This window comes from Lacerta agilis, chromosome 12, assembly GCF_009819535.1.
Source record: "Lacerta agilis isolate rLacAgi1 chromosome 12, rLacAgi1.pri, whole genome shotgun sequence".
NCBI lineage: Eukaryota > Metazoa > Chordata > Lepidosauria > Squamata > Lacertidae > Lacerta > Lacerta agilis.
The window spans coordinates 14861369-14886198 of record NC_046323.1 but is presented as its reverse complement, the minus strand read 5'-3'; the positions used below and the strand labels follow the sequence as shown (position 1 = coordinate 14886198).

General features: G+C 41.3%; 1 protein-coding gene across 1 annotated transcript in view; it reads left to right on the top strand.

The window, feature by feature from the left end:
* The first annotated feature begins 386 nt into the window (after window positions 1-386).
* The window catches only part of RBMS3 (RNA binding motif single stranded interacting protein 3), a 146737-nt gene continuing 122293 nt past the window's right edge, over window positions 387-24830 (top strand). Inside the window, exons 1-2 of the mRNA XM_033165046.1 lie at window positions 387-544; window positions 14262-14341. Of these exons, the coding sequence (XP_033020937.1) occupies window positions 438-544; window positions 14262-14341 (187 nt within the window). The 5' untranslated portion in view covers window positions 387-437. The remainder of the gene's footprint in view (window positions 545-14261; window positions 14342-24830) is intronic.

The following is a 24830-nucleotide window of genomic DNA, read 5'->3' as shown; positions in this document are numbered from 1 at the left end:
TTGTGCCAAGTACCAAAAGTACCACTTGTGAAAGAGGACAGAAGGAGCTGCTGAAAGTGAAACACATAGCACCACAGTGTTGTAGCTCATGGTTCACAGCCCAGCCCAAAGTTAACCCTTATAACCCTTTGATTTTGCAGTGCTTGGAGCTCTTGTGTTCAATGGTGGCCGTGTTTCTTTCTCATTGGGAGAGCTAGAATCCACCAGCAAATAATGTTGATGTGTCTTGACTGCTTCGCGCTGCCCCCCCCCCTCAAAAAAAAGGTTGAGCTTATTGCTTTTGTGACTCTTGCGGCGTAGCTATAGCTAAAGACTGTTCTTCTGATAGTGCTGAATCTAATAACGCTGTTTTATTTGTGTTTGGGTTTCTTTCTTTCTTTTTTTAGCAACAAGAGCAAGACCCCACAAATCTTTACATCTCAAACTTGCCCATTTCCATGGATGAGCAGGAGCTGGAGAATATGCTGAAACCCTTTGGACATGTCATTTCCACCAGAATATTAAGAGATGCTAATGGCGTCAGTAGAGGAGTCGGCTTCGCCAGGTGAAAACCTTGTTCTTCCTGACTTGTGTACAGGAGTTCTTTCTCTTCTTATTATGTGCTCTGGACTTTTTGCAAGTGCTGTCTTTGCTCTGAGATCTCGTGGCTATAGAATACGGAGGAGGAGGAGAGAGCTTTATCAGATTGTGTGGCTTTGCTTGAAAACACTGTTTATTTTATTTAGCAAAATGACAGTAAAATAATCAGGGATAATTAGATAGCAGTTCAATTTCAACACTAATAAGAATAGATGTCATTCTGTCCAAGCTCCTGTATATGATTATGCTTGATATTTCTTAATTTAACAACAGGAAAATCAGAAAACGGGAGTGTAATCTGAACTAGATGGGGTCTGTAGCCTCCCTGTAAGGCACTTGGAAGATAGTGCTGTGACTTAGAGCAATATCGTGAAGTTGAATGTCTGTGTTGCTACATCTGCAAACAAAGGGAAATTATCCAATCCCAGCTAATCTTTTTACCAGAAACAAAAACTGCTTATGAATATTCTACAGGAATATACACGTATACTCTAGAGTTATGCTCCATCAAGGAACATTAACATATTCTCCACCTTGGCTTATGTCACCAAATAATTTGACAGCTAGGCATCTAGAAGATTTGCCTGAAGAGTTTAATAGGATATGAAGTTGCTAATACTAATGCTCAATATTCATTTCTTGAGCCAAGATGCTGGAAATTGATAGCTCTTTTTACCTCTTTTTGCTTCTCTTTTGTGGATTGTAATAATTGATAACAACAGCAGAAGGTGTTCTTGCTATCTGAGAAATGCCAGGGAAACTAGGCACCGTGGGTTGTTTTCAGCTAAGTAATACTCAGAGTAGACCTACTGAAATTAATGAGCCTACGTTAGTCATGTCGATTAACTTCAGTGACTTTACTCTGAGTAGGACCAGCACTGAATTCTACCTTTTATGCCTATAGTTAAGTTTTACTGTAACTGGTGAGGCTGTACATTTGATTTTAAAATTGCTTTCCTCCTTTTTGTGTGCTTTAATATGCACACACATAAGATACTGGACCCTGGAAGGAAGTTTTGGCATCATGCACAAAAGAACAACCTTATGCTAAAATTCTAAACATGTTTACTAGGAGTTATCATTGTGTCCCAGCAAATACATTAATTATTTTGCTTTTTTTTTAGTGTTCAGGGTCAACATCAAAGCTCATAAGAACCTGTCTTTAAAAATAAGGTGCTTTGCGAGGGCAAGACAAACCCATATGACCTCACCTTGCGTTTTGGAATATCTGGGCTGTGCAATCTTTATTAGCCTGTTATTGATCTGCCATGGAGGCAGGACCTGGATATGTTAGGTAGATGGGCAGTTAATGAATCTATTTGATCCCCCAAGAAAACCCTTGGCAGATGTGCTCATCTATATAATGTGTAATCTATGGCTGTTATACAGCACAGGCAGATTGGCCAAAAGCGTCTTGTAGGGGGGGGGAGCACATCTGTTTCTAGTAAAGATGTAAGTTTCTCAAAAAGTTTGAACATAGTCTAGACACCACTTAAAAAAAAAAAGATGATACTTTCATTTTACGTCATCACTTTTTGCCGCTGTCTTAAGATGCAGAAAAGAAAATCTGTTAATCAGAAGGCAGAAATGAAAAGCAAAAGAACAGTTGCCGTTCACAAAAATGATTTGCGTGAAATTTGTTTTTGCTGTTAGCAAAACCACACTGCTTTAAAGAACCCCTTGTGGCAAGGGACTTCCGATGAGCAAGTAAAAACGGTAGCAGCTATTTCATGCATATCTGTGTGATGCAACAAATCTTAGTTCATCAATGAGCAATACAGCTTTCCCCTGTGCTAATAAGGTGTCATAAGTTAATAGGCATTGTGATTTCACCTTTTGTCCTTGATGCAAAAGAACATTGCTCTGAAGAAGATGTTAAAATAACAGGGTCTGCATTCAAATGACAAAACAGACTGAAGGATGAGGCTCTATTGCCTCCTCCCAGTGAATTCATTAACTTGCCTTATTATACATTTGCTAAGGGGAGATGCATATCTGGAACATTAACTTGCACTTGAAAGCTTGGATTTTTTTTCCACAGGAATGAATTTAACAGGAACTGGGGAGGGGAGGAGATGACAAGGTGGAATATACACTTTCAGAAGCACCAAGTAGTACAAACTGTGTTTCCATGAAGTATAAAGGCAGCCAACATTGGGGGTTATTCTGGGGTGTGTGCCTTGCCTGCTGTAGGGTTCAAATGCTCTTTGTGTTCATGGAAAACTGGACAGCACACACGAGCAGATTACTGCTGAGAAAGCTCACAGGTTGCCAGTTTGCTACTGGTCCAGGTTCAAGGTACTTGTGTTAATTCACAAAGACCTAAGTAGCTTAGGCCCAAAGTTCCTTAAGGACCCATTGATTCCTTATGTCTCAGCTCTGTCACTGGGGACCTCTGATGGGGCACTTCTGCTGGTTCCCCAGGCCCATGAGATTTGGTTGGCTTTCACGAGGCACTGCATTCTTGGTGTGTCCAGGCCCTGCCCTGCCAGACTCCCTGCCAGCAGATTTTTGGCAGGAACCACCCCTCCCTTCTGTCCCATGTATTTTGAAAACTCTATTGTTTAGAAGGGCATTTGCAAGATTATTTCTCTCCTTTTGATCGATCGGTATTTATCGATGCTTTGTTGATGCTTGTAATGTCGCTTTTACGGATGCCTTTTTGCTGGTTTTATTCTAATATATTGAATCCCAAATTGATACATTTTTATGGAAGTGCCGAATGTAAATACATAAAAGTTCACAAAGACAAAACATTGGAGAAACAGGAGATTTAGGGCAGGGGATAGTTCTGCTACCTATTGCTCAGAGCTACTTTACAGCTTATGCAGAATAAAATTATGGCACGTCTGAGGACAGTGCTGCACAATATACTAAATGCATAGTGTGCAGCTAGGTGGTCCCCCCCCCCTTAATTACAAGCAGTGTTCGAGAGGGAGGGAGGGAGAAAGAGAGTAAGACCGCAATTGGGTTTGTAACGTGTATGGAGCAGCGAGTCATATCCCTTCTTTTCACAGCCACAATATAGATGAAAATCACCCCCCTCCCGCAATGTGACTATGAGGCTTTGAACAAAGTTTCTGTTGGCCCCAATACACAAATCTAAGAAAGATGTATCGATTTATCACCCTCATTATTGATTTATGGATCGCCTTCTAAGCAACTGTCTCAAGCAGTATATGCCGAAGATGATTAAAAACAGTTAAAAACGCAATGCACCGGGGGGCTTTGCAAAACCGATTTGTTTGTTCCAATAAATGCTTCCTCCTTCCAGCTCACTAACCTCAGAAATAACCACATGATGGTTTGCACTTGCATACAGAATCATTATTGGGTATATGCGGACTTCTTTTTAAAGGTGCTACGTGGAAACACAAAACATGTGTGTAAGTACCTATTGGCTTTGAAGCCACACCGTCTTCCTCCCCGCACTGGGAAGCAAGATCTCTAAGCAGTGCAAATCCCATTAAAAGATGAGAGTGCATCTTACGATCTGAAATTGTGTTATAGTTGCGTCATCATGTCTTCCACTGGGAAACATATCCCTAAGCAGTAGAATCTCCATTACAGGACATGGATTCGGGTTTTATCACTAGTGTAGAAAGAGCTGTTGTTCTTGATAAATGACAGTTACGGACAACTAACTTTCATTTTCTGAAGCTGTTTCTTAATGATGGAAGTTCGCAGAAGTAGTAGGCGCTATAACTTTTATTTTTTGGGGGGGGGAGCTGATGTCTTGTATCTTAAATTGACCTTCCAAAATTCACCCCCAAGTGACATTTTATAGCAGACTCATAAAGCTCTGAAAAGAGAGAGAGTGAGACAGAGAGAGAGAGAGAGACGGAAAAAATGAGGGAAATGCTTACAGTGATACACTCATCTCTTGCAGTGCTAGCGGGTACCAGTATAATACTTAAACTGAAAGGCAACATAAATCAATCAGTGCCTGGCTATGTTTTATGCTACCCATTTCCCTGCTCGGGAAACACTAGTAAATGTGTTGGAACATAAACTGCTTTAGAACAGTATTGCTACACGGGGCACGTAGATATGTGTCAAAGGTAGAAATTGAGTTTTTCCTTACTTAATTTTTGTAAAGGCCACACCTCTGCCCATCCAGAGGGCATACGCATTTGAAAGCTTTAGCCCTATAGCAAGGATGCTTTAAACAGCTCCTGACATATTTCTAGTCAGAAATATAGTAATAATAATAATAATAATAATAATAATAATAATAATTTATTTATACCCCACGCATCTGGCTGGTTTCCCCAGCCACTCTGGGTGGCTTCCAACGCAATATTAAAATACAATAGTCCTTCAGATATTAAAAGCTTCCCTAAAATATGATTGAACAGGTCATCCCTTTGAGAATAGAATTGGGGGGGAACCTCTTTTACACACCTTATTGCAAGCATAGGCAAAGTCGGCCCTCCAGATGTTTTGCGACTACAATTCCCATCATCCTTGACCACTGGTCCTGTTAGCTAGGGATGATGGGAGTTGTAGTCCCAAAACATCTGGAGGGCCAAGTTTGGCTATGCCTGCCTTATTGTCTCCCTGGACAGCTGATTGGTCTTATCATCAGGTTTTGGTCCCCCCCTTTTTCCACTAGGTCTCATGCATGCATGTGTAGCTAGATCAGACATTTAACAATTACTGTACATTTTGTGAGGCCGAATGACTGGATCTTCTCCGTTGTTAGCTTTTAAGTATCATGGCATGTTCTGAATTTTCTTTAAGGCTGTCTTGGCACCTTGGGAGATGTCATGATAAGTTTGTTGGCTTCTCTGCCAACCAGATGCATTTCATAATCATACATTAGAAATTTCAGGGGAGCTGTTTGTAGAGAGTTAAATTGTATGCATTACTATGACTTGATGATAAACATCCAGACATACCGGTATGTGTCACTTGCAGGATTAAATCGTTGACTGCAAAAATGAAATTTGGATAGATCCCTGTGCTCCCATAGTAACCTTTTTAGTGTGCCACATCCCATAATGCTTTGTGCGCACTTTTAAATGTTTCATGATCATAAATATGCTTTTGGTTTTATATTTGGGATATTGATATCTCAGGGTTTCCCATCACCTTTTAGGAATAATACTTCAAATCCCAAGAGCAATAATAAACTAGAGGTATGGATTTGGGATTTGGATCAGGATTAAAAAAAACATTTTTTCAATTTATAAGGATGTTACTTATACTGTACTTTTAATGGAAAAGGAAAGGAAATTGGAATGATATATTTTGTATGGCACTGAAGGAAAATTACACAGTTGTTCCACTAACCTATTATTTTAGGCTTCCAACATTTTGCTAGCAACTCGTTTAATCATCTCATTATTTTTGTAATACATATTTTGTCTTTTTCATTTGTGGTTTGAATTAATTGGCATAATGATCATGTACAGTTGACTTAGTTCCATAAGGTCTCTGCATGTAGTATTTATTTTTGTTATCTTTGTTCAGGCTCCCTATTACTTTCATAATTCTTAATGACCATGTTGGGTCAATTATGGTTTCCAGCAGAACCAATATCCACAGGATATTCTGAATATATATATATATAATATTATCCCTAACACAAAGATTGTGACTGGCATTTGGCTTAAATTATCAACTTGGAATGTCTAACTTTCAACACTTATGTTTTATAAGCACTATGGGTACACAAATTCACAGCGGAAACTTTCACTAAAGTAGTATTTCTTTGGATGTCCCTGTTATTTTCTCAATTTCTGTGAGCCAGAGAGGCACTGACAGTCACTTTCTTTGAAGCAGATGCTGCTGATTATATATTTATTTCCCCCCCGCCTTTTCCCCTAATGGGACTCGAGGTGGCTTGCAGATAAAATAAGAACTGCTAAAAACATGGGGAAAACAATTAATCCATGGGAAGGCAAACCCCAGCCCAATCGCCTTCTCAATCCGGCCCGTGGAGGTCCAGGAATCAGCATGTTTTTACATGAGTTGAATGTGTCCTTTTATTTAAAATGCATCTCTGGGTTATTTGTGGGGCATAGGAATTCATTCATCCCCCCCCCCAAAAAAATATAGTCTGGCCCCCCACAAGGTCTGAGGGACAGTGGACCGGCCCCCTGCTGAAAAAGTTTGCTGACCCCTGAATTAACCACTGATAGAATTAAAACTATCTGTCTGTCTATATATAATATAGCTTGCTTTTGAGTCAGACGGGGCTAATTCACATGAAACTTTGGGCATATCTGTGAACCGAAGCGACTGATGGCCTGTTCGTGATGAAGGAGATCAGGAGGTTGCCTTGTTATGACCATGTATCACTATCAAGCACATCTGCGGCCTGCTGCGTTTGGCAGGTCACCACAAGCTCGGGCAAAATAGCATTCCATGGGGTGCCACCTGTAGCACTTTAAAGACACCACTGATTTGATCTGGAATCTTATGGCTCTTCCAGGGCCAACATCAGGTGTCAAGAGACCCTGGGCAAAGTGCTGTTGTGGACTTCCGGCGGCGACACAATCGTCGGGTGGTCGAGGGCTGCTTCGGGTCCGAGGCGCCCTGTCCATCCCGGGGGTTAGGAGCCGCGCTACCGCAGCGCGCGGCTCCGGTTGGGGTGCGGGAAGAGCGTCCCGCACCCTGGGCTCCCCGGCTGCGCCCGCGGAGGCTCCGAACCCTTCCCTTGCCCCCCCTGTAAAGGGGGAGTGGGGGTGAAGGGACAACGGAGCCGGGCTTACGGGGATATGCCCCAACCGGGATGTAAATGCGGCGGCAAAGCCCGCGGTGAGCGTCTAAGTTCTACCTGTGAAGAATGGAGCTAAAGGAACCCGGTGGTCGTGAGTAAATAATCTTGGCAGAAATCGTGCTTTTGGAACGATCCGGGGGGAAGGAGAAAGGCAGCCTGCCTCTCTCCCTTCGAGCCTAAGAAATTAACCAATTTGAGGGATTGCTGCCACAGAACTGGTTACAAAGTATTTAAAATTGATACATGAGACTGGCAAAAATTTTTCTTGGGAAGCTAACTAGCGGAAAATATCTCCATAAAAAGTTGCAGTGTTTGCGCTCCAGCTTAGGAAAATGGCGACGAACAAAGAGACAGGGGAAGAAATATGATACCCACTTCCTCCTCCTCTGCCAGTATGTTGGGTTTCGTCCTTGAACTGGTATTGAACTCTGGACTAACAGATGAACAAAGGCTCACTGCCCTGAATGTGGAATTACTTTGTAGAAAAGTCAAAGTCTTGTGTGGGGGTCTGAAATGGAACCAACTGCCCACAGAGGAGGCTTACAAAACTTTTGACACTTTGGAAGAAAGTCTTGCCAAAGAGCTGAGAGGGTGGATGGAAAGATGGAAAGAAATGAGTGAGCTACTTCGGAGAAGAAATTCGCTCTTTGGGGGTGGCAGCCCCAAGGCGATGTCAAGATTTGTTATATCCAGTCCCCGAGGTGTGAGCTCGGGGGCCAGGGACAGAGAATTAAGGTATTTACAAGAAGAAAAGGAATGTTACAAAGAACCGGAGAAGCTGAGAGAGGAAGAGATGGATACCTCGGAGCTCGTGGCAAGGAGAGTTTTGGACTGTGCCCGGATCTGTGGACGTTTGGAGAGGGAAGCTGCAAGGAAGTTCAGTGCTGATGCCATCAGGAGAAGAATAATGGACAGAGGGGGTGTGGGGTGAAGCATTAAGTAAAATCTAAAGCAATCTGTTATGGTATTTTGAAATCGGAGGGTGAACACTGTCAACAATAGTTTGTTTTATTATTTGTTTGAACATGAAAGGAGATATTTCAAGTTTTTATGTTATAAGCAGCAGTTTAAAGGATAGAAGAGATAGATTTGATGAGGATGATTTGTGAGGATTTATGAGGATGTAGTATAAATAAAGTCAATTTAAGTGGTTTAAGTTTATAGATTAAGATGATTAAGATTAAGATGAAGATTAAGATGAATGTTTTACTTTATATATATAATTAAGTTTAATTTTTCAAATGAAGAGGTTAAAAAGTAGATTATGGATATAAACTCGAAGGTGAAAAGGCAGGGGAAGTCAACTGTCAAGATTGGAAAAAGAAAATTTTTTTTGAGATGTCTAATTAAGAAGAAAAATCATGGCAATTTTTGTATTAGATGTGTAACTGTATTTGTTTTGTATGTGTTTAAATGTAGGTGTGGTTAAGGTTGTATGTTGTTATAAGTAAAAATGTCAATAAATTCTTATAAAAAAAAAAAAAGTGCTGTTGTGGAACGCCCTAGCAATGAGGGCCCTCCTCCAGCAGCAGCAGAGGCTGGCCCCAAATGCCCATTCCCATTCCCAACCCCGGAGGCAACAAGATTACTGTACATAGCAGTGCACACCTTGAAGAACCAGGCCCATACCATTGGACTCCCCAGCACATTCACCAGTAAAACCAAGCCCCTCCCCAGGCATATTAGAGGGGCGCCTTCTCTCTCTTGTCTTTCCAGTGCCTGTTGAAGACCTTCCTCTTTCAGCAAGCCTTTTTAAGCTGAGATTTTCCCCAGTCTGCATCTGTGCTGGAATTGTTTTTATGACAACTTTATATCGTTTTATCACTCGGACGTTTTCTGCCCTTTGTGGGATATAAATTTAATGATAAATAATCCACACAATTTAACAACTACCATGTATACATTATGGGCACACATTATAGCGATGGAATTTAAATGATGCAGGTGAGTCCAGCCACACAGGACTGACAGTTCAAGGTCAATGCTCCAGCCAAGGCTGCGCCAACCCAACAGTAGTATTTATTATTTTATTCTATTTATTTATTAGATTTATAAACTGCCCTTCATGATAAGATCTCAGGGTGGTTCACAGAATATATGTTAGGGCACCAACAAGTTGGCGTGCTGAAGTGCAGCAGTCAGTCAGATAAGCCGAGGTCGAACAGTCCGGGTCAGAAGCCAGCTGAAGTCAGGTATCAGTACGGGGTCAGGAGAAGCCAAAGTCAGAAACAGTCCAAGTCAGGAACCAGCCAAGTCAGTCAGGAACAAGCCAGGAGCCAGGAACAAGCCAAGGGTCAGGAACAAGCCAGGAGTCAGTAACACAGGAACAGAACAAGCAAGAGCAACCACACACTCAGCACAGCAGTTGCAGGTGCTAGCAAAAGGAGCAGCCGGCCTTTCTTAAGTAGCCGGCCTGTAACCACGTCTGCCTCTAATTGTTCCCTGCATCTCTCAGCTCTACGCTCTACAGCTGAGAAGGGAGGAGAGGAAGGGCCCTGCCTGTTTCTCTCCTCACAAGGGCCTGATTCTGGCTCGACTTCCTCCTCCTGTTCTGGTCTTTCCCCCTCTCCATCTGACTCTTCCTCTTCCGAGGAGTGCCGCCACCAGTCTTCTCCAGGTACGAACTCCTCCATTTCCCCAGGTTTTTCCGTTGGTTCAGCCTCGCCGGGGGGGGGGGGGCTTGCCACCACTCTTCCTGATCTGGCTCAACCCTGACAATATAATAGTAATTGTAGTGGAACCGTGGCAGCCTAGAATCTGTGCTAATGGAAGCCCTGCATTACTGGATTCTGCCAAGCCATTTAAATTTTCTCACAATGCAATATCCTCTACAAAAGCTCTTGTCAACACTGGGCCAATATAAATATTTTTAGAGATAGATAGATAGGATAAGATAGATAGGGCTGCAGAGGCACAGTAGTGATCAGCACTTCTGAATACTCAGTATTCCTCATATGTGTTAGACATTTTTGCTCACTGGATGGGTTTCTCAAATAGGTCACTAATGAAATAGCTTACATATGTTAGCTTCTGTAAAACACAATAAAATATATATTTTAGAAGAGTATCTTCTGGGAGGAAAATGTGTATATGCTTCTGCTGGAAGATATATAAGGTAGAAATATGTTCGTAGAGTGGATGTCACACTGGTAATTCAGCAAGCTGGGCCCGATTGTAGCTATTGAGCACTGCGCTTGAAAGGAGTATGTCGCTACAGCTTTGCCTATTGTGCTTCGTTTTCAGATGGGAGTTGATAATGCTAGTGTCTGTTTCAAGTGAAGTGTGTGCCAGATTACAGATAGCTAGCCTGGGCATTTGAAAGCTGTTAATTGTGAAACTTGAGAAGAAAATGGACCTGTTCTTTCTGCGGTGGCTATTCAAAATCTGGGCCTCCCCACTTTTTTTTGTCATTCTAGAGCACTGTGGGCTTCGCTTTTATTTTTTGTCATTCTAGAGCACTGTGGGCTTCGCTTTTATTTTCTTCCCACATAAAATGCACAGAGCGTACAAACGCTCTTTCATTTGGCAGCCTCTCTGTTGCCTTCTTTGCTTGGGAATACTTTTGGGTTGTTAAGGATGTGCCCCCATGTATTAAAATGAAATTGTCACTGCTGTGTGGTGCAGCGTAACATGGTTTGACACTCCACGCCCGCAGCTACAGAAAACAGGCTTTTATTGCATTTATTCTTTCAGAGACAAGAGTCTCTATAGATTTGCTGCCGACGTACGCTTAGTTAAATCTGAATGAAGCCAAAGTGAACAATCTTCGGCATCAGTCGTTTTGTTCTTTGTCGAAAGGTCTATAACCCACGTGGTTGTAGCAGCATTTAAAAAAACAAAACAAAAAGCAGGTGTACAAAAGATTGCAATGATTACAAGTCAAGAGGGACAGTTTTAGTACCTCCTCCTGAAATAAAGTAACATGCATTTTGATACCATTAAATCATCCCCTATTCACATTTTCCAAACTGCCTCTGAAAACTGCTACAGGAGAATGCAAACCCTTTGTTGACACTCTGGAGAGCATCTTCGCACTCCAGAAGAATGCATATTACCATTTCGCATATTTTTGAGTTTTTGGGTCTGCCTTTGGGGGCTGTATGTTAATGCACTGTGGAAGGAAGCTGAGGAAAGCTACGTGAAAATACGTTGAGTTTATAAGCAGTATTCTTGCTGGAGGCGCAGCAAGCTGGGGGCCGAAAATTCAAGTGGCAGGGAGTATTGGGAAGAGAGAGAAAATGGAAAAGATTGATACATGTTTGCAAGGCTGGAACTTTCTATACTGTCCTTTTAGCATCATTTCTTTGGGGAAATCCTACCAGATGTTCTTTCAGAGTCAGATATGAGTTTTCGATTTTCACAGCTTGGTACGGCTGGTCTGCTGGGGATGGAGCTTTTAAGCAGAAATGGGCTGATAGCAGCTCCATTTTATGAGCAGTGTGGGTAAAGTATGTTTTAAAGTTAGCCTAGGCGTTTTGAGTGGGTTTAAAAACTTTTGGGGGTGTTGGAAGTATGTGGCCAAGTTAGGCAACTGGATTTCATTTGAATTGGTTTGTTAGTATATAGTCTCTTTTTTGCATACAAAGTGTAAGTTTGGAAAAGAGGATGGGGGCACCGTGAAATCAGACAGATGCACACAGAACGTTATGCAAGTTGCTTCAATACTGAGCCCAAAGCACAGAACCGTGCCTGGTTTCAGTACCAAATTTGAAAATACAGTGGTGCCTCTGGTTATGAACATAATTCATTCCGGAGGTCCGTTCTTAACCTGAAACCGTTTTTAACCTGAGGTACCACTTTAGCTAATGGGGCCTCCTGCTGCCGCCACGCCGCCGATGTGCGGTTTTTGTTCTCATCCTGAGGTAAAGTTCTTAACCCGAGGTACTGCTTCCGGGTTAGCGGAGTCTGTAGCCCAAAGTGTTTGTAACCCGAGGTCTTTGTAACCTGAGGTACCAATTGTAATGGTTTTCATCACGATCCCTATTTGCATGCTAACTGAAGGTGGCTGGGAAACAGGGAAGTTCAGGAGGGCAGGAGGAAAGAAGGAAAGCAAGGTCTCCCTCCTCTGAGCGGAAAGTGCCAAACATGGCGTGGTGTTGAAGGAAATTAGGTGCTTCCGTCTCATGGAAGTGAAAGTGGGGTACCCAGGTAGATTCAGCTAGCAGAAAGCTTTTTTGTGATCGTTTCTTCTGGAGAATTGGACCTCTGAAGTATTGGGGGGGGGGATTACTGTCAGATACAGAACAAGACAATCATTTTGGCCTCAGAAAATGAGAAATGCAAAGTTAGCAAGGGGATAAGATTCCTTTAACCAACTTGCTACTTCAGTCTTTCAGAGCTTTTCTTCAGACAGCAAAAAATTGCAGGAAGGACCGGGGGGGGGGGAGGGGAGAGTTTGTTTTCCTCAGGAGAAACTGCTCCGAAAACAACTGCTGCCATTTTGAAAATTAGAATCCTTATGTTTTGTTCCGATTGACTTACTGAATTTTTTTTTTAAGTTTAAATTTAAAATATTTCCCCCAATTTACCCCGACTGATTTAATTTTCCCTTTTGTATTGTGGTTGAGGAAGTTTAATCGGGTGGGGGGGGAATATATTATCCCGACTCAAGGTCTTACCAGGGAGCATTTCATAATGGTGATATTGTCTGGGAAACAGAGGGTCCCTTATGAAGGGTGGATGTGCATCCCCCCCCACCCCATTTCTCCTGAATGCAGGGTGCCAGGAACACCACAGCCCATTCAGAGTTTATTGTAGCCTGCACCTCAGTGAAACATGTTTTTAAAACGCCAAAAGTAGCCAGTTTCCCTTTGAGGAAAGATTACAGCGTTCAAGACTTTTAAATAAAATATTACGCATGTTGTAGGAAAAGTGGATAGGGAAAAGTCTCTCTCTCTCAGTAATAATAATAATAATAATAATTAATAATAATAACAACAATAATAAAATCTGGGGCCATCCAGTGAAAATGAATGCCAACCAGTGAAAATGAATTCAGGGTAAACAGAAATAATTCTTTGCACCATATATTTATAGCATGCACAATACACATTTAAAGCAAAATAACCCCAGGAATAGTAACTTCCCCTTTACAGAGTTATAATTCCCAGTCCCCTTAGCAGCCTACAGTTCCCAGAGTTCTTTGCGGGAAGTCATGTGCTTTGGATGCGCATAGTTAAGTAAAAGTCTAGCAGGAACCGAAAAATGAGCAGCCGGTGGGAAATGAAGAGGAAGAAAACCGGGGGTGGGGAGATAAAATGTTAAAATATTTTCGAAATGTCATTTGGAAATTGAGCAGCTAATAAGGGTGGGAAGAGAAACATCAAGATGGCGGGTTGGGGAGTCATTTTTAAATCTGAACTAATGTGATGTCAAATTTGTTAAAAATAAAAATGGAAAAGCAATAAAAATCCAACTTATTTAATAATTTTAAAATTATTAAAAATAAATGTGCTTTAAAAGTATTGTGCGGATTTGAAGGATGTGACGGCCACCAACTCGGATTGCTTTAAATGGGGATCAGGCAGTTTCATGGAGTATCTGTAGCTATTAGTCATTCTGATTATGTACTACCTCCAGTTTTAGAAGTTGCTGGAGAATCCCTGCATTTGGGATTCCCATAGGCACCTGGTTGGCCATGGTGAGAACAGGATGCTGGACAAGATGGGTCATTGGCCTGATCCAGCAGCCTCCTCCTCCTATGCCCACGTGATTTTCAGAACAAACACACACAAACACACACACACAGTAATGTTGTGAGTGTAACTGACACAGAGAATTGGACTGTACAGAACTAATACATCCAGACAGAAAAGTATCACCATACCTGTTAAAGCATCAGTATAATGGAGGCAGGCGGCACGTTTCCTTATCAAGTGATATTGCGTGACTTTTTCTTGATACCTGTCATCTGATCGATGTTCCATAATTATTATTATTTTTTTCTCTTTCTCAGGATGGAATCTACCGAAAAATGTGAAGTAGTTATTCAGCATTTTAATGGGAAATACCTGAAAACACCCCCTGGTGTGCCAGGTAAGTGTTGTTCTTCACCGTTCATCTGACACCAGCAAAGCTGGGGAATATATATCAATTGAGACAGAGTATAGGAATTCTGAGACTGAAAAGCTCCTTGAAATGTTCTTTTTAATATGTCCACCTTAAGGTTAGAGGTTACCACTTATTCTATATCAAGTATCAATAAGTCACAGGAAAGTCTGACGAACATCTCTGTGGGTTTAGCATTATGCATACATCCCTTTCATGTTGTCAGTAATGCTGATTTAAATATACAGTGACTGGTGTGGTGCAGTCTGACGGCATCAGAAACTGAATGTTTGAATTACTCCTAGTTGATGTGAACTTGCTATTGTAGGCTGCATCAACAAAAGTACAGTGTCTTGACCAAGGGAAGTGATAGTACCACTCTATTTTACCCCGGTCAGACCCCACCTGGAATAGTATGTCCACTTCTGGGCACCACAATTTAAGAAGGATATTGGCAAGCTGGAATATGTGCAGAGGAAGGCAACCAAGATGATCAAAGGTCTGGAAACCAAGCCTTATGAGGAACAGTCGAAAGAGTTGGGTATGTTTAGCCTGGAAAAGAGGAGACTGAGAGGATATATGTTAGGCATCTTCAAATGTCTAAAGGTTGTCACATGGAGGATGGATCAAGCTTGTTTTCTCCTGCTTCAGAGGATGTGACTCGAACCAATGGGTTGAAGTTACAAGAAAGGAGATTCCAACTCAATATCAGGAAGACCTTTCTGACAGCAAGAGCTGTTCAAAGGTGGAAAAGAGGTGTGGACTTTCTTTGGAGGTTTATATGCAGAGGTTCATAGACTGCCACATAGAATCATAGACTTGTAGAGTTGGAAGGAACTGCAAGGGTCATCTAGTCCAACCCCCTGCAACGCAGGAATCTTTTGCCCAACATGGGGCTCAAACCCACAATCCTGAGATTAAGAGTTTCATGCTCTACCAACTGACCTATCCCAGTAATCGTTGGATGGCCATTTGCCATGTCTGATCTAGCTGAGATTTCTGCATTGCAGAGGCTTGGACTAGATTACTCTTGGGGTCCCTTCCAACTCTACAATTCAGTGACTCTGTGATTGCACACAAAATTAACATAAAGACCCTTGGGGAAGAGAGTGGAGAAGGAATAAGGGAAGTTTCAAGAGAACATTTGGGAAAGCACATGTAGTTGAAGACAACTATTTATCTGATTCAAGCTTCCTCATCTTGGCCAGCAAGTTTCCTTTTGGCTTTCATTATGTTAGCTCCATCCAGCTATGTAGTCCTTGTGTGGCATTTGCTTAATGGCCTTAGGTCTCTTAAAGAAGAGTTCTAGAATTGGATTTGTGCTGAAGCCCTGTTTGAAAAAGTCAAAGGAGGCAAGAGGGTGTTGTGTGTTCTCTCTCTCTGATAAAATATGCAAGCTCCTTTTCCAGAAATGGCTCTTGAGGAGAGTTCTGACTTGACTTTTCACATATTGGTGTCTCCCTCTCCAATTTGCATTGAATTTGTGCTGTTGTATGTCTTAGGTCTCTGGGACACGGGTAGCGTTGTGGGTTAAACCACAGAGCCTAGCGCTTGCCAATCAGAATGTCGGCGGTTCGAATCCCTGCGACGGGGTGAGCTCCCGTTGCTTGTTCCCTGCTCCTGCCCACTTAGCAGTTCAAAAGCACATCAAAGTGCAAGTAGATAAATAGGTACCGCTCTGGCAGGAAGGTAAACGGCGTTTCCGTGCGATGCTCTGGTTCGCCAGAAGCAGCTTAGTCATGCTGGCCACATGACCCAGAAGCTGTACGCCGGCTCCCTTGGCCAGTAAAGCGAGATGAGTGCCGCAACCCCAGAGTTGTCCGCAACTGGACCTAATGGTCAGGGGTCCCTTTACCCTTTACCTATGTCTTAGGTCTAGATAGACACCCCCACCTCCACGTTAAATATATTAATAAACAAACCAGATAAACTGGGCAGGGGGAGGAGAAAATGAGAGTGGAGGAAGATAAAGGGGAAATAGATTTAACTCAACCTATGGAATCTCATTACATAGAAAGGTCACTGAACCCATTTCCCACTATCATGAGTTCTTACTTGCCATCAATGTATTTACTGTCCTTTATGCCACAGCATTTTAGATTGAACTTGAATTGCTGTATTGTATCCTCTTTGTTGCTCACAATTACAGCTTCCCACATTTTTATTTGTTTTTCTTACTGAAATGGAGAGCAGAATGTGCATGTGGGCACAGTTATGTATTATGCGCAAGATCTTGGTTGACTTCTGAGCGTAAACCGTAGTTACATGTGAATCCTGATGATCGGAATTGGAAAAGTATATCACCTTCAAGTCACACAAAATGTTGTGTTGCACTTATGGCCACATGGAGTAGAATATTATTGTCATATTATTAATTATTATTATTATTATTATTATTATTATTATTAGTTGTAGTAGTAGTAGTAGTAGACCGCCCTTCACCTGCAGATCTCAGGGCAGTTCACAGCATAAAATTACAATATAAAAACCACAAAATACATAGTAAAAATAAGAACAACGAAACACCAATAACCCCCCTTCCACAACACATTTTGAAAGGGCACCTGATGTTAATCATCCAAAGGCCTTGTTGACAAGGAATGTTTTTGCCTGGTGCCTAGAGGTGTATAATGAAGGTGCCTCCCTGGGGAGCCACTGCAGAAAAGGCCCATCCTTGTGTTGCCGCCCTCCAGTCCTGTCATGAGGGAGGCACGTGGGCCTCAGACTATGATCTCAGGTTCCATGTAGGTTGATACAGAGAGAAGCAGTCCTTCAGGTATTGTGTTCCTGAGCCATTAAAGGCTTTGTAAGTCAAAACCAGTGCTTTGAATTAGGTCCGGAAATTAATTTGCAGTTGAGGCGGAATCGGTATATCGTGCTCAAACTATCTTGCCCTTTGGTTGTATGCAGGGCCGGATTTAGGTTTGATGAGGCCGTAAGCTACTGAAGGTAATGGGGCCCTTTATATGTCCAGCTGTCCTTTGTCAACAACAAATTGCCACTGTTTTTTGTGTTGAACATATGCTATATGGTCATTTATGGACCTAATAGGTATCTAAAGCCATTTGCACATGTTGCAATGCAACCAGTCCGTGCAGAATGTAGGCACCCTATATATAGAAATGAGCAAACCTGTGATATGTTAGGGAGCAGGCAGGGCCCATTACTTACATCATAGGAACCTACACAACACAAAACACTGTTGCTGTGTGTAGATTTTGTTTTATTTGTTTTTTTATCTTATGTTTTGGAAATGTACATCCAGTTTTTTTCTTTAATCTTTTGGGGGGCCCTCAAAAGAGTGGGGCCCTAAGCTATAGCTCGTTTAGCTTATACGTAAATCCGGCACTGGTTGTATGATCTGTGAATGATACTATATGTTTGCATCTCAGTTTTCGTCCCAGGAGATCAAGGTTGTGTACATCTTGGCAAGTTACATATATACAATAAGCAACAGATCTTGCCAGTAGACTGCACATGATTGTGGTGTGGGGCCCCCAGTGTACCAGACCCAGGAAATCCTGATGATGGCATCCGACTTTTCAGTGCAGAAAAATACATCCATTGGAAGAGCCACTCACCCACCCCACACCCCGGTTAAGTAAATATTAACAGTGTATGTGAGTAGATTCACATGTTATCCCAGGGAAACTCAAGATCGGTCACAGAATATTTTGGTACAATTCTACATACAAGGATACCATCAGAGACATTGACTGATGAACATTTCTTCTCTAGCAATTCCAGTAGTTGCGGTAGGAACCTGCCTAATATCATAGCTACATCCAATGGAAATGCGAAGGATAGCAATGATTTAGACATAGCTGTCAACTTTTCCCTTTTTTAAAGGGAAATTCCCTTATTCTGAATAGGATTCCTCGCAAGAAAAGGGAAAAGTCAACAGCTATGGATTTAGAACAGATTTCCAGTCAACAGAATCCTTGTCCTCTGTAAACAATCTCCCACGTCACTCAGTAATAAAATGCTCTTAGCATATGTGAGTCAGCTGGCCATAAATGCAGCAGCTTTATGACTTTTAACTGTAGGATTTCCCCAAGTTTTATATGCATAATATTGAATTCAGAGTTCTCATCCAAAGGAAGTGTTAGGTGGAACTGCGCCATGCATAAATTAACTAGAAACTATGGGAAGTTGTTTTTTTAAAAAGAAAAAAAGAAAGAAAGAAACTTACACAATGTTACCTACGATCCCAAAATCCAGCATTCATGCTATGGCAGAGCTTCCAGCAGCCAATGAAGCTGCAAGAACTAAACTTACAGAGATCATGTTTAGGCTCAGGAACTATTTCAGTGTCCTTTAACTTTTGAAGAACTTGGAGTGAGTGCAGGGAACTCAACTCCCAAGTTTTGGCTTGGCGCCTGAACGAATTTCATTTGACAAATGAATCTGTCAAATTATGATTTCTCTTTCTCATTTTTTCCAATCTTGACTTTACATCTCCAGGTTTCTACATGAGTCTTTCTTTCTTTCTTTCTTTCTTTCTTTCTTTCTTTCTAAAAAGAGCTCATGAAAATTCATCAGTATTTTAGTGGAATTTTCTCCTGATATATGCATTAGTGTATTTTGCCTAAAATGCAAATTTTGTAAGCATTTTTCTGTAATGCACTTTTCTATATTATTGTTGCAAATATATATACATTTTTATGCACATTCTGTATGCATTTTTGCATATACATTACTTGACTGGAGAACTACATTGCAAAATTCTGAGAGTGGAAATTTTGAAGGATGGCTTTTTTTCAGTTCGCATATTATTTCAAGAACTGTCAGTTTGGTAATTTTGCTGTCAATTGTGAACGAAATTTCTATTCTTAACAAGGCCTTGGAACCCCTGAATGGGAGTTAAGCCCTCTTTCTCCTCATAGCTGTGTCAAACAGTGGGGACAATGCCCCCCATCTTGCAGGTCTAACCTCCAATCTTACTGGATTCCTAACTAGTCAGCCTTTTGATGGGCAACAAGGATAAGCAATAGTTAGCCAGTCAATACTTAGACAGAGAATGGTGATAAGCAGCTCAGCACTAAACACATACCAGCATTTTGAATAACCAGCCGTTATGCCAACGTTTTGATTAACATATGAACATACCATGTGGAAAATAGAACCCTTGAAAAGCTGTAGCCCTTGGGAGAACTACATCTCCCATAATTCCACGTTCTTTTGTACCATCACAGCTGCTGATGCTGCCACTAGCTACCGGTAATACCTGTAGAGCGTGTGCTTTGGGAAGTGGGGGCTAGCCCCTGGTTTTTCTGAAAGATCCCAGATCACTTCTGAATTAATCCTACGAGTTTAGGAGAGACCACCCATCTAAGATGCTGAATTCTCTGTTTTAGGAGGTTTGGCTGCCCCCCAATTTCCCAGTTTTTAAATCACCATTTCTCCTCCAGCAGTCCTCTCATTTATCTGCTTCGTATGTTTTCTTCCGCTTAGATCAAGTCTCTTAAGTTTTTCTTGCCGCCTTTTTGTATTTGATCTAGATGCACGGCATTTTTATTGATGTTGTGGTTAGGTTTTCATTTTGTTCCGCAAGTTACCTTGGGCATATGCAGTCTAGAAGTGAAAAGTCAGTATAAAAGTATCTGAATGAATAATAATATAAAAAGCTGGTGCAGAAAAATAGCAGCCTTGCTGTAGTTTTTTACCCTCTAGTGTCAGTGGGGAAGAGGCATTTGTGAGGAGCTTTCTCACAAAAGGATAAATTTGGATGAGGATATATATAAGTGTAAGCAGATAAACCTGGCTTTTTAATGTACCCTCCAGCTAATCTTCCTGATGGCACATTTCTGCCTGTTTTGCAAAAAAGGAACATTACATTTCAAGATTCCTTTATTATATGCTTATCTCTCTTCGCCATATAGGTGTGTCTGGATGCTCTGAGATGCTTATTTAGAAAATATTTTAAAGCAGTTACATTAGCTGTCTGTCATTAGGAAAATAAGGGTATGAAAACAAGAGAAAACTGCACTTCAATTACATGGTATATTTAAATTACAAATGTGCTTATATGCTGCCTGCTAGAATTTGATTTTAATGATCACAGATGGGATTGATTGCACATGTGTACATGGTAAAAATCAAACCCCGTTTTTGAATTCTAATTTATCCAGTGGCTTTCTGCTTTCTTCACCCTCATATAAGCTTCTCAGTGGGATATTGTTGTATTCTAAAAAAATCCCGTGGAAAGTGACTCAGTGAACTCCCTCTAGCCTTGTAAGAGAGAATTGCAGATCTGTAAATATGATTGATTGGGAATTATTACCATTTCATTGATTTGTATAGAGCGAGCATTTGGGTGTCATTAACTAAGCAGGGTGCTGTCAAAATACATCTTTGAGACAGTTGTACTGTATTGGTTATTATACTCCTTAAGAGCTCACACAGCAAAAAAAAAAAAAAAAAAAAAAGAGAGAAAAAAGAAAGAAAAATGAAAAGAAGAGAAATAATAATATTTAAGATACATTGAAAAGTTATAAATTGCTCCATTCCCTGTTGGTGGGTTTAGCTTGTCCTTTACTTCCTCCAAGACGAGAAGGGGGGGGGGGGAAGGTTAAATAGAAGTTTCTTTATATTCATGTAGTTTCCCCTCACAGCTTCTACTCAATTTATACATCTCTGTAATAAACCTGGATTTATGCCTCTCAGCAAAGATAGAAGCATTATGCTTTATCCACCTCCAGGCAATTACTGATCTTCCTGCATGGCGAGGCAAAGAGAATCAAGTCTCCCAGTGTATTTGGAAAGGCACAATCAGAGTCTGAAAATTATCCTCCCAGTGCCACAATAATTGGCATGAAAGGGAAAATGGGCTCTAGTTATTGCTGTGACCTCTTTATGAATTTAAGTAGGAAATTCGGAAACTTGAGAGCATGAGACAGAGGGATCTCTCTCTCTCTCTCTCTCTCTCTCTCTCTCTCTCTCTCTGTGTGTGTGTGTGTGTGTATATAAAATACAGATATATATCAGTGTTTAGGGATGTGGGTGGCGCTGTGGGTTAAACCACAGAGCCAAGGGCTTCCCGATCAGAAGGTCGATGGTTTGAATCCCCGTGACGGGGTGAGCTCCCGTTGTTTGGTCCCAGCTCCTGCCCACCTAGCAGTTCGAAAGCACGTCAAAGTGCAAGTAGATAAATAGGTACTGCTCCGGCGGGAAGGTAAATGGCATTTCCGTGCGCTGCTCTGGTTCACCAGAAGCGGCTTAGTCATGCTGGACACATGACCCGGAAGCTGTACACTGGCTCCCTCGGCCAGTAAAGCGAGATGAGCGCCGCAACCCCAGAGTCGTCCCTAATGGTCAGGGGTCCCTTTACCTTTACCTTTATATCAGTTTTTAGATATTAGCTGATATACTGACCAGCTGTCTGGCTGTTGGAAAGATTTATCAATCAGTCAGAGGTTAAATACAGTTGCTTCACACTTTTCACCTGAATTCCTAGTGGACTATTAGAAGAGTCTGTACAGAATGGAGAAGATTTCATGTTTGGGGAAACATCTTGCTTATTCCAGCTTTCCTCTCTTACCTGTTACTGAGCATTTTAATGGAAACGTGTAACCTTTCCAGTAGTGCGTTTGACTCATTTCCCTCATGATAGACAGTTTCTCCCAGAGTTCTTTTTGCTTTTTGGCTTTGATCGCTCTCAAAATATGAGAAACCGGAGGGACAATAATAAGCAGCACCAAATATACCATCCTTTTTTAAAACAACAACAACAGCAACCTGTATTTATTATTGAATGGAAATTGCTATGTTTATTCGTGTCATGCCCTCAATGAGGCCCTTTTGGTATTGATATTGAAAATATTAGACATTTAATTTTGCTTCATATTCTTTCATAAGCTTAAATATATCTCTTAGGCCTCTTAATGCCTTCTTCTGCTTTAATTATTGTTCCTAAGAAATAGCCTCAAAATGGGGAATTACACACTTAAGATATATTTCCTTAGAATGAGTAACAGAAATAAAACTTAATATCCTGCCAGAAGATTTACTAGGAAGTTCTGTACTAGTAGCATCTTAATTTTTTTATTTTCTTATCCTTAGAAACAAGATGCTTTCTTTCCTTTCACATTTCTGTCTTCGTACCTCTCACCCTAGCTGTCCAGATTGCTGTTTAATAGCGATACATTAGGAAGAATTACTATGAAGGACATCCTACCAGTTCTCTCTCCTGGAGGTAGTTTTCTTCCATATTCTGGCATATCTAACAGTTTATCCTCTATCTACACCCATTATGCATCATAATACTTTAAAAACCCACAGCTTACACGTGGGTTACGTCCAGCCAGCTTCGAGGGAATTCTGGCGGTTCCATTACTGCGAAAAGTGAAGTTACAGGGAACCTGTGGAGCACCCTCCCACTAGATGTCAAAAAGCAAAACTTTTTGTAGACATCTGAAGGCAGCCCTGTTTTGACAAGCTTTTAAAAATGTTTGAGGTTCTGTTTTGTTCCCTTATATTTTGTTGGAGGCCATCCAGAGTGGCTGGGGTAACCCAGTGAGATGGGTGAGGTATAAGAAATAAATTATTATTATTATTATTATTATTATTATTATTATTATTATTATTATTATTATTTATTTATATCCTACCCTTCCTCCTCAAGGAGCCCAGGGCTGTAAACAGATACACAATTTCAAATCAAAAGCAAAGCAGAAACAGATTAAAACATTCTTTTAACAAAATAAATAAATGAAAACATACTTCCAACTCATTGATCTCAAGTTTTGCCAGGAACATTATTCAGTGATGGCACCTGCTCAGCACTCAATCTAAGCATTTTCTGCCTAAACACTTTGCCAGTCAAATCGGCAAATTGGTTCTTTCCCATTGTGTTGTAGGTGTGTTTCCCTTGTGCAGCTTCACAGTTGTGCTTTTCAGTTGTGTTACTCAGTTGCTCTCCCAACACATGCATGCAATTCCATTTGTAACTGCAGATTGTATGGAATGGGGAAGTTTGGGCTAGCTGTAATCTCCATATTGGTGCAGAATTATGGTGCAGAATTCAGTGGACAGGTTGCTCATAATTTTGAGCATATTACACTGAATGTGTCCCGAGTGCACTGGCTGCCAATTAGTTTGCACCACATTGTCCTCCCAGAGGGTGAAACCAAGGCAACAACGGGAGTAAACAAACCAGACAGGACAAAGTTCTGGGATTTAAAATTGGCCACAGTTTTTATTGATTACAGATGTTGGTAGACTTTGGCACAGGCATTGGGTGTATATCCATTAACAGCCTCCAGATGGAGGGCTGACACTTAAACAGGGTTGTGCCAAGCGTGGAGGGCCCCTTAAGACATGGGTCTACTCGGCAGGCAGTTGAGGGAAGCTGTGTGGCCCATCTCCTCCACTCTTGACTTCTGGACAGATACTTGCACATAGACTCCTAACGTGGTACCCCAAGATTGCACCTGGCTGCTTAAGGCTGGGGTGATAGTTTCCGGGTGCTAGTTTCAATATTTAGGAGGCATTCGGCTCCGCCCCCTGGCTCCTTGCAGCATCGTATGCGCAAAGTCGGTGTTGTGGGACGTGACATGTATGCCATCACAGCATTGTATGGCATCGCACACTGGCTCCCTCAATCCTCTTAAGAAGATGGCACCTCTGTTGTTGTGGGTGTTTTGATGGATTGATGGATTTTTAACTGGATTTTATGTTTGTTTGTTACTACTTTTTATTGTAAGCTGCCCTGTGGCCTGTGCAGAGTGTTATTATTGGTATTAAGAGTTTTGTTATTGGTATTAAGTAGTATATAACTATGTGAATTATGTAAACCATTGGGGGAGTCACTGCAATTTTTGATGACGCTCCCTGACACTGTTGGGTGGCACGGTGACATCACAGGCATGTATCATGGAAGCTGTGACAGGGTAAGCATGAGGTAAACTGGTTGAATAAAATGCCAGCATTTTCCTTGCTTAGTGTGTTGGTGAGGATAAAAAGGGTGTCAGAAATTGCTGCAAGTACACCCCATTCAGACAATGTTGTCTCTGAACATTTTGTACTGAAGGTAATTACTTCATTTTTAACATGGAGCTACTGCTGCCATCATCTCTTTTTATTCCGTGTGGGTTTTTTTCTTCCCCTTCTTCTTCTCTTGTATTCTCCTCAGGCTTTCAAGTCATTTTAAAACATTTTGGATTTAAAGCGTTGAGGAGCTAATAGAGCTTTAGTTATAAAATATTTACAATCAGAAACTGGATGATATTTCCCAGATTGCATGATCTTTTGAAGTTCAAATATGACTTAGATTTTCTTTTCAAAGAGCTTCTAATGGCTCTCCGTGAATGTCCCCTGACACTGTAAATCAGCTACGTCATATTGAGTCATCTTCTTTTTTTATTATCAATCTTCCTCCCCCCCCACCTCCTACATTAGTCTTCGTATTAGAGTATTGCTTAAGTTATATCATTTCCCCAGCACTCTCCCTAGATTAGAACAAAACCTTTCCTTGAAG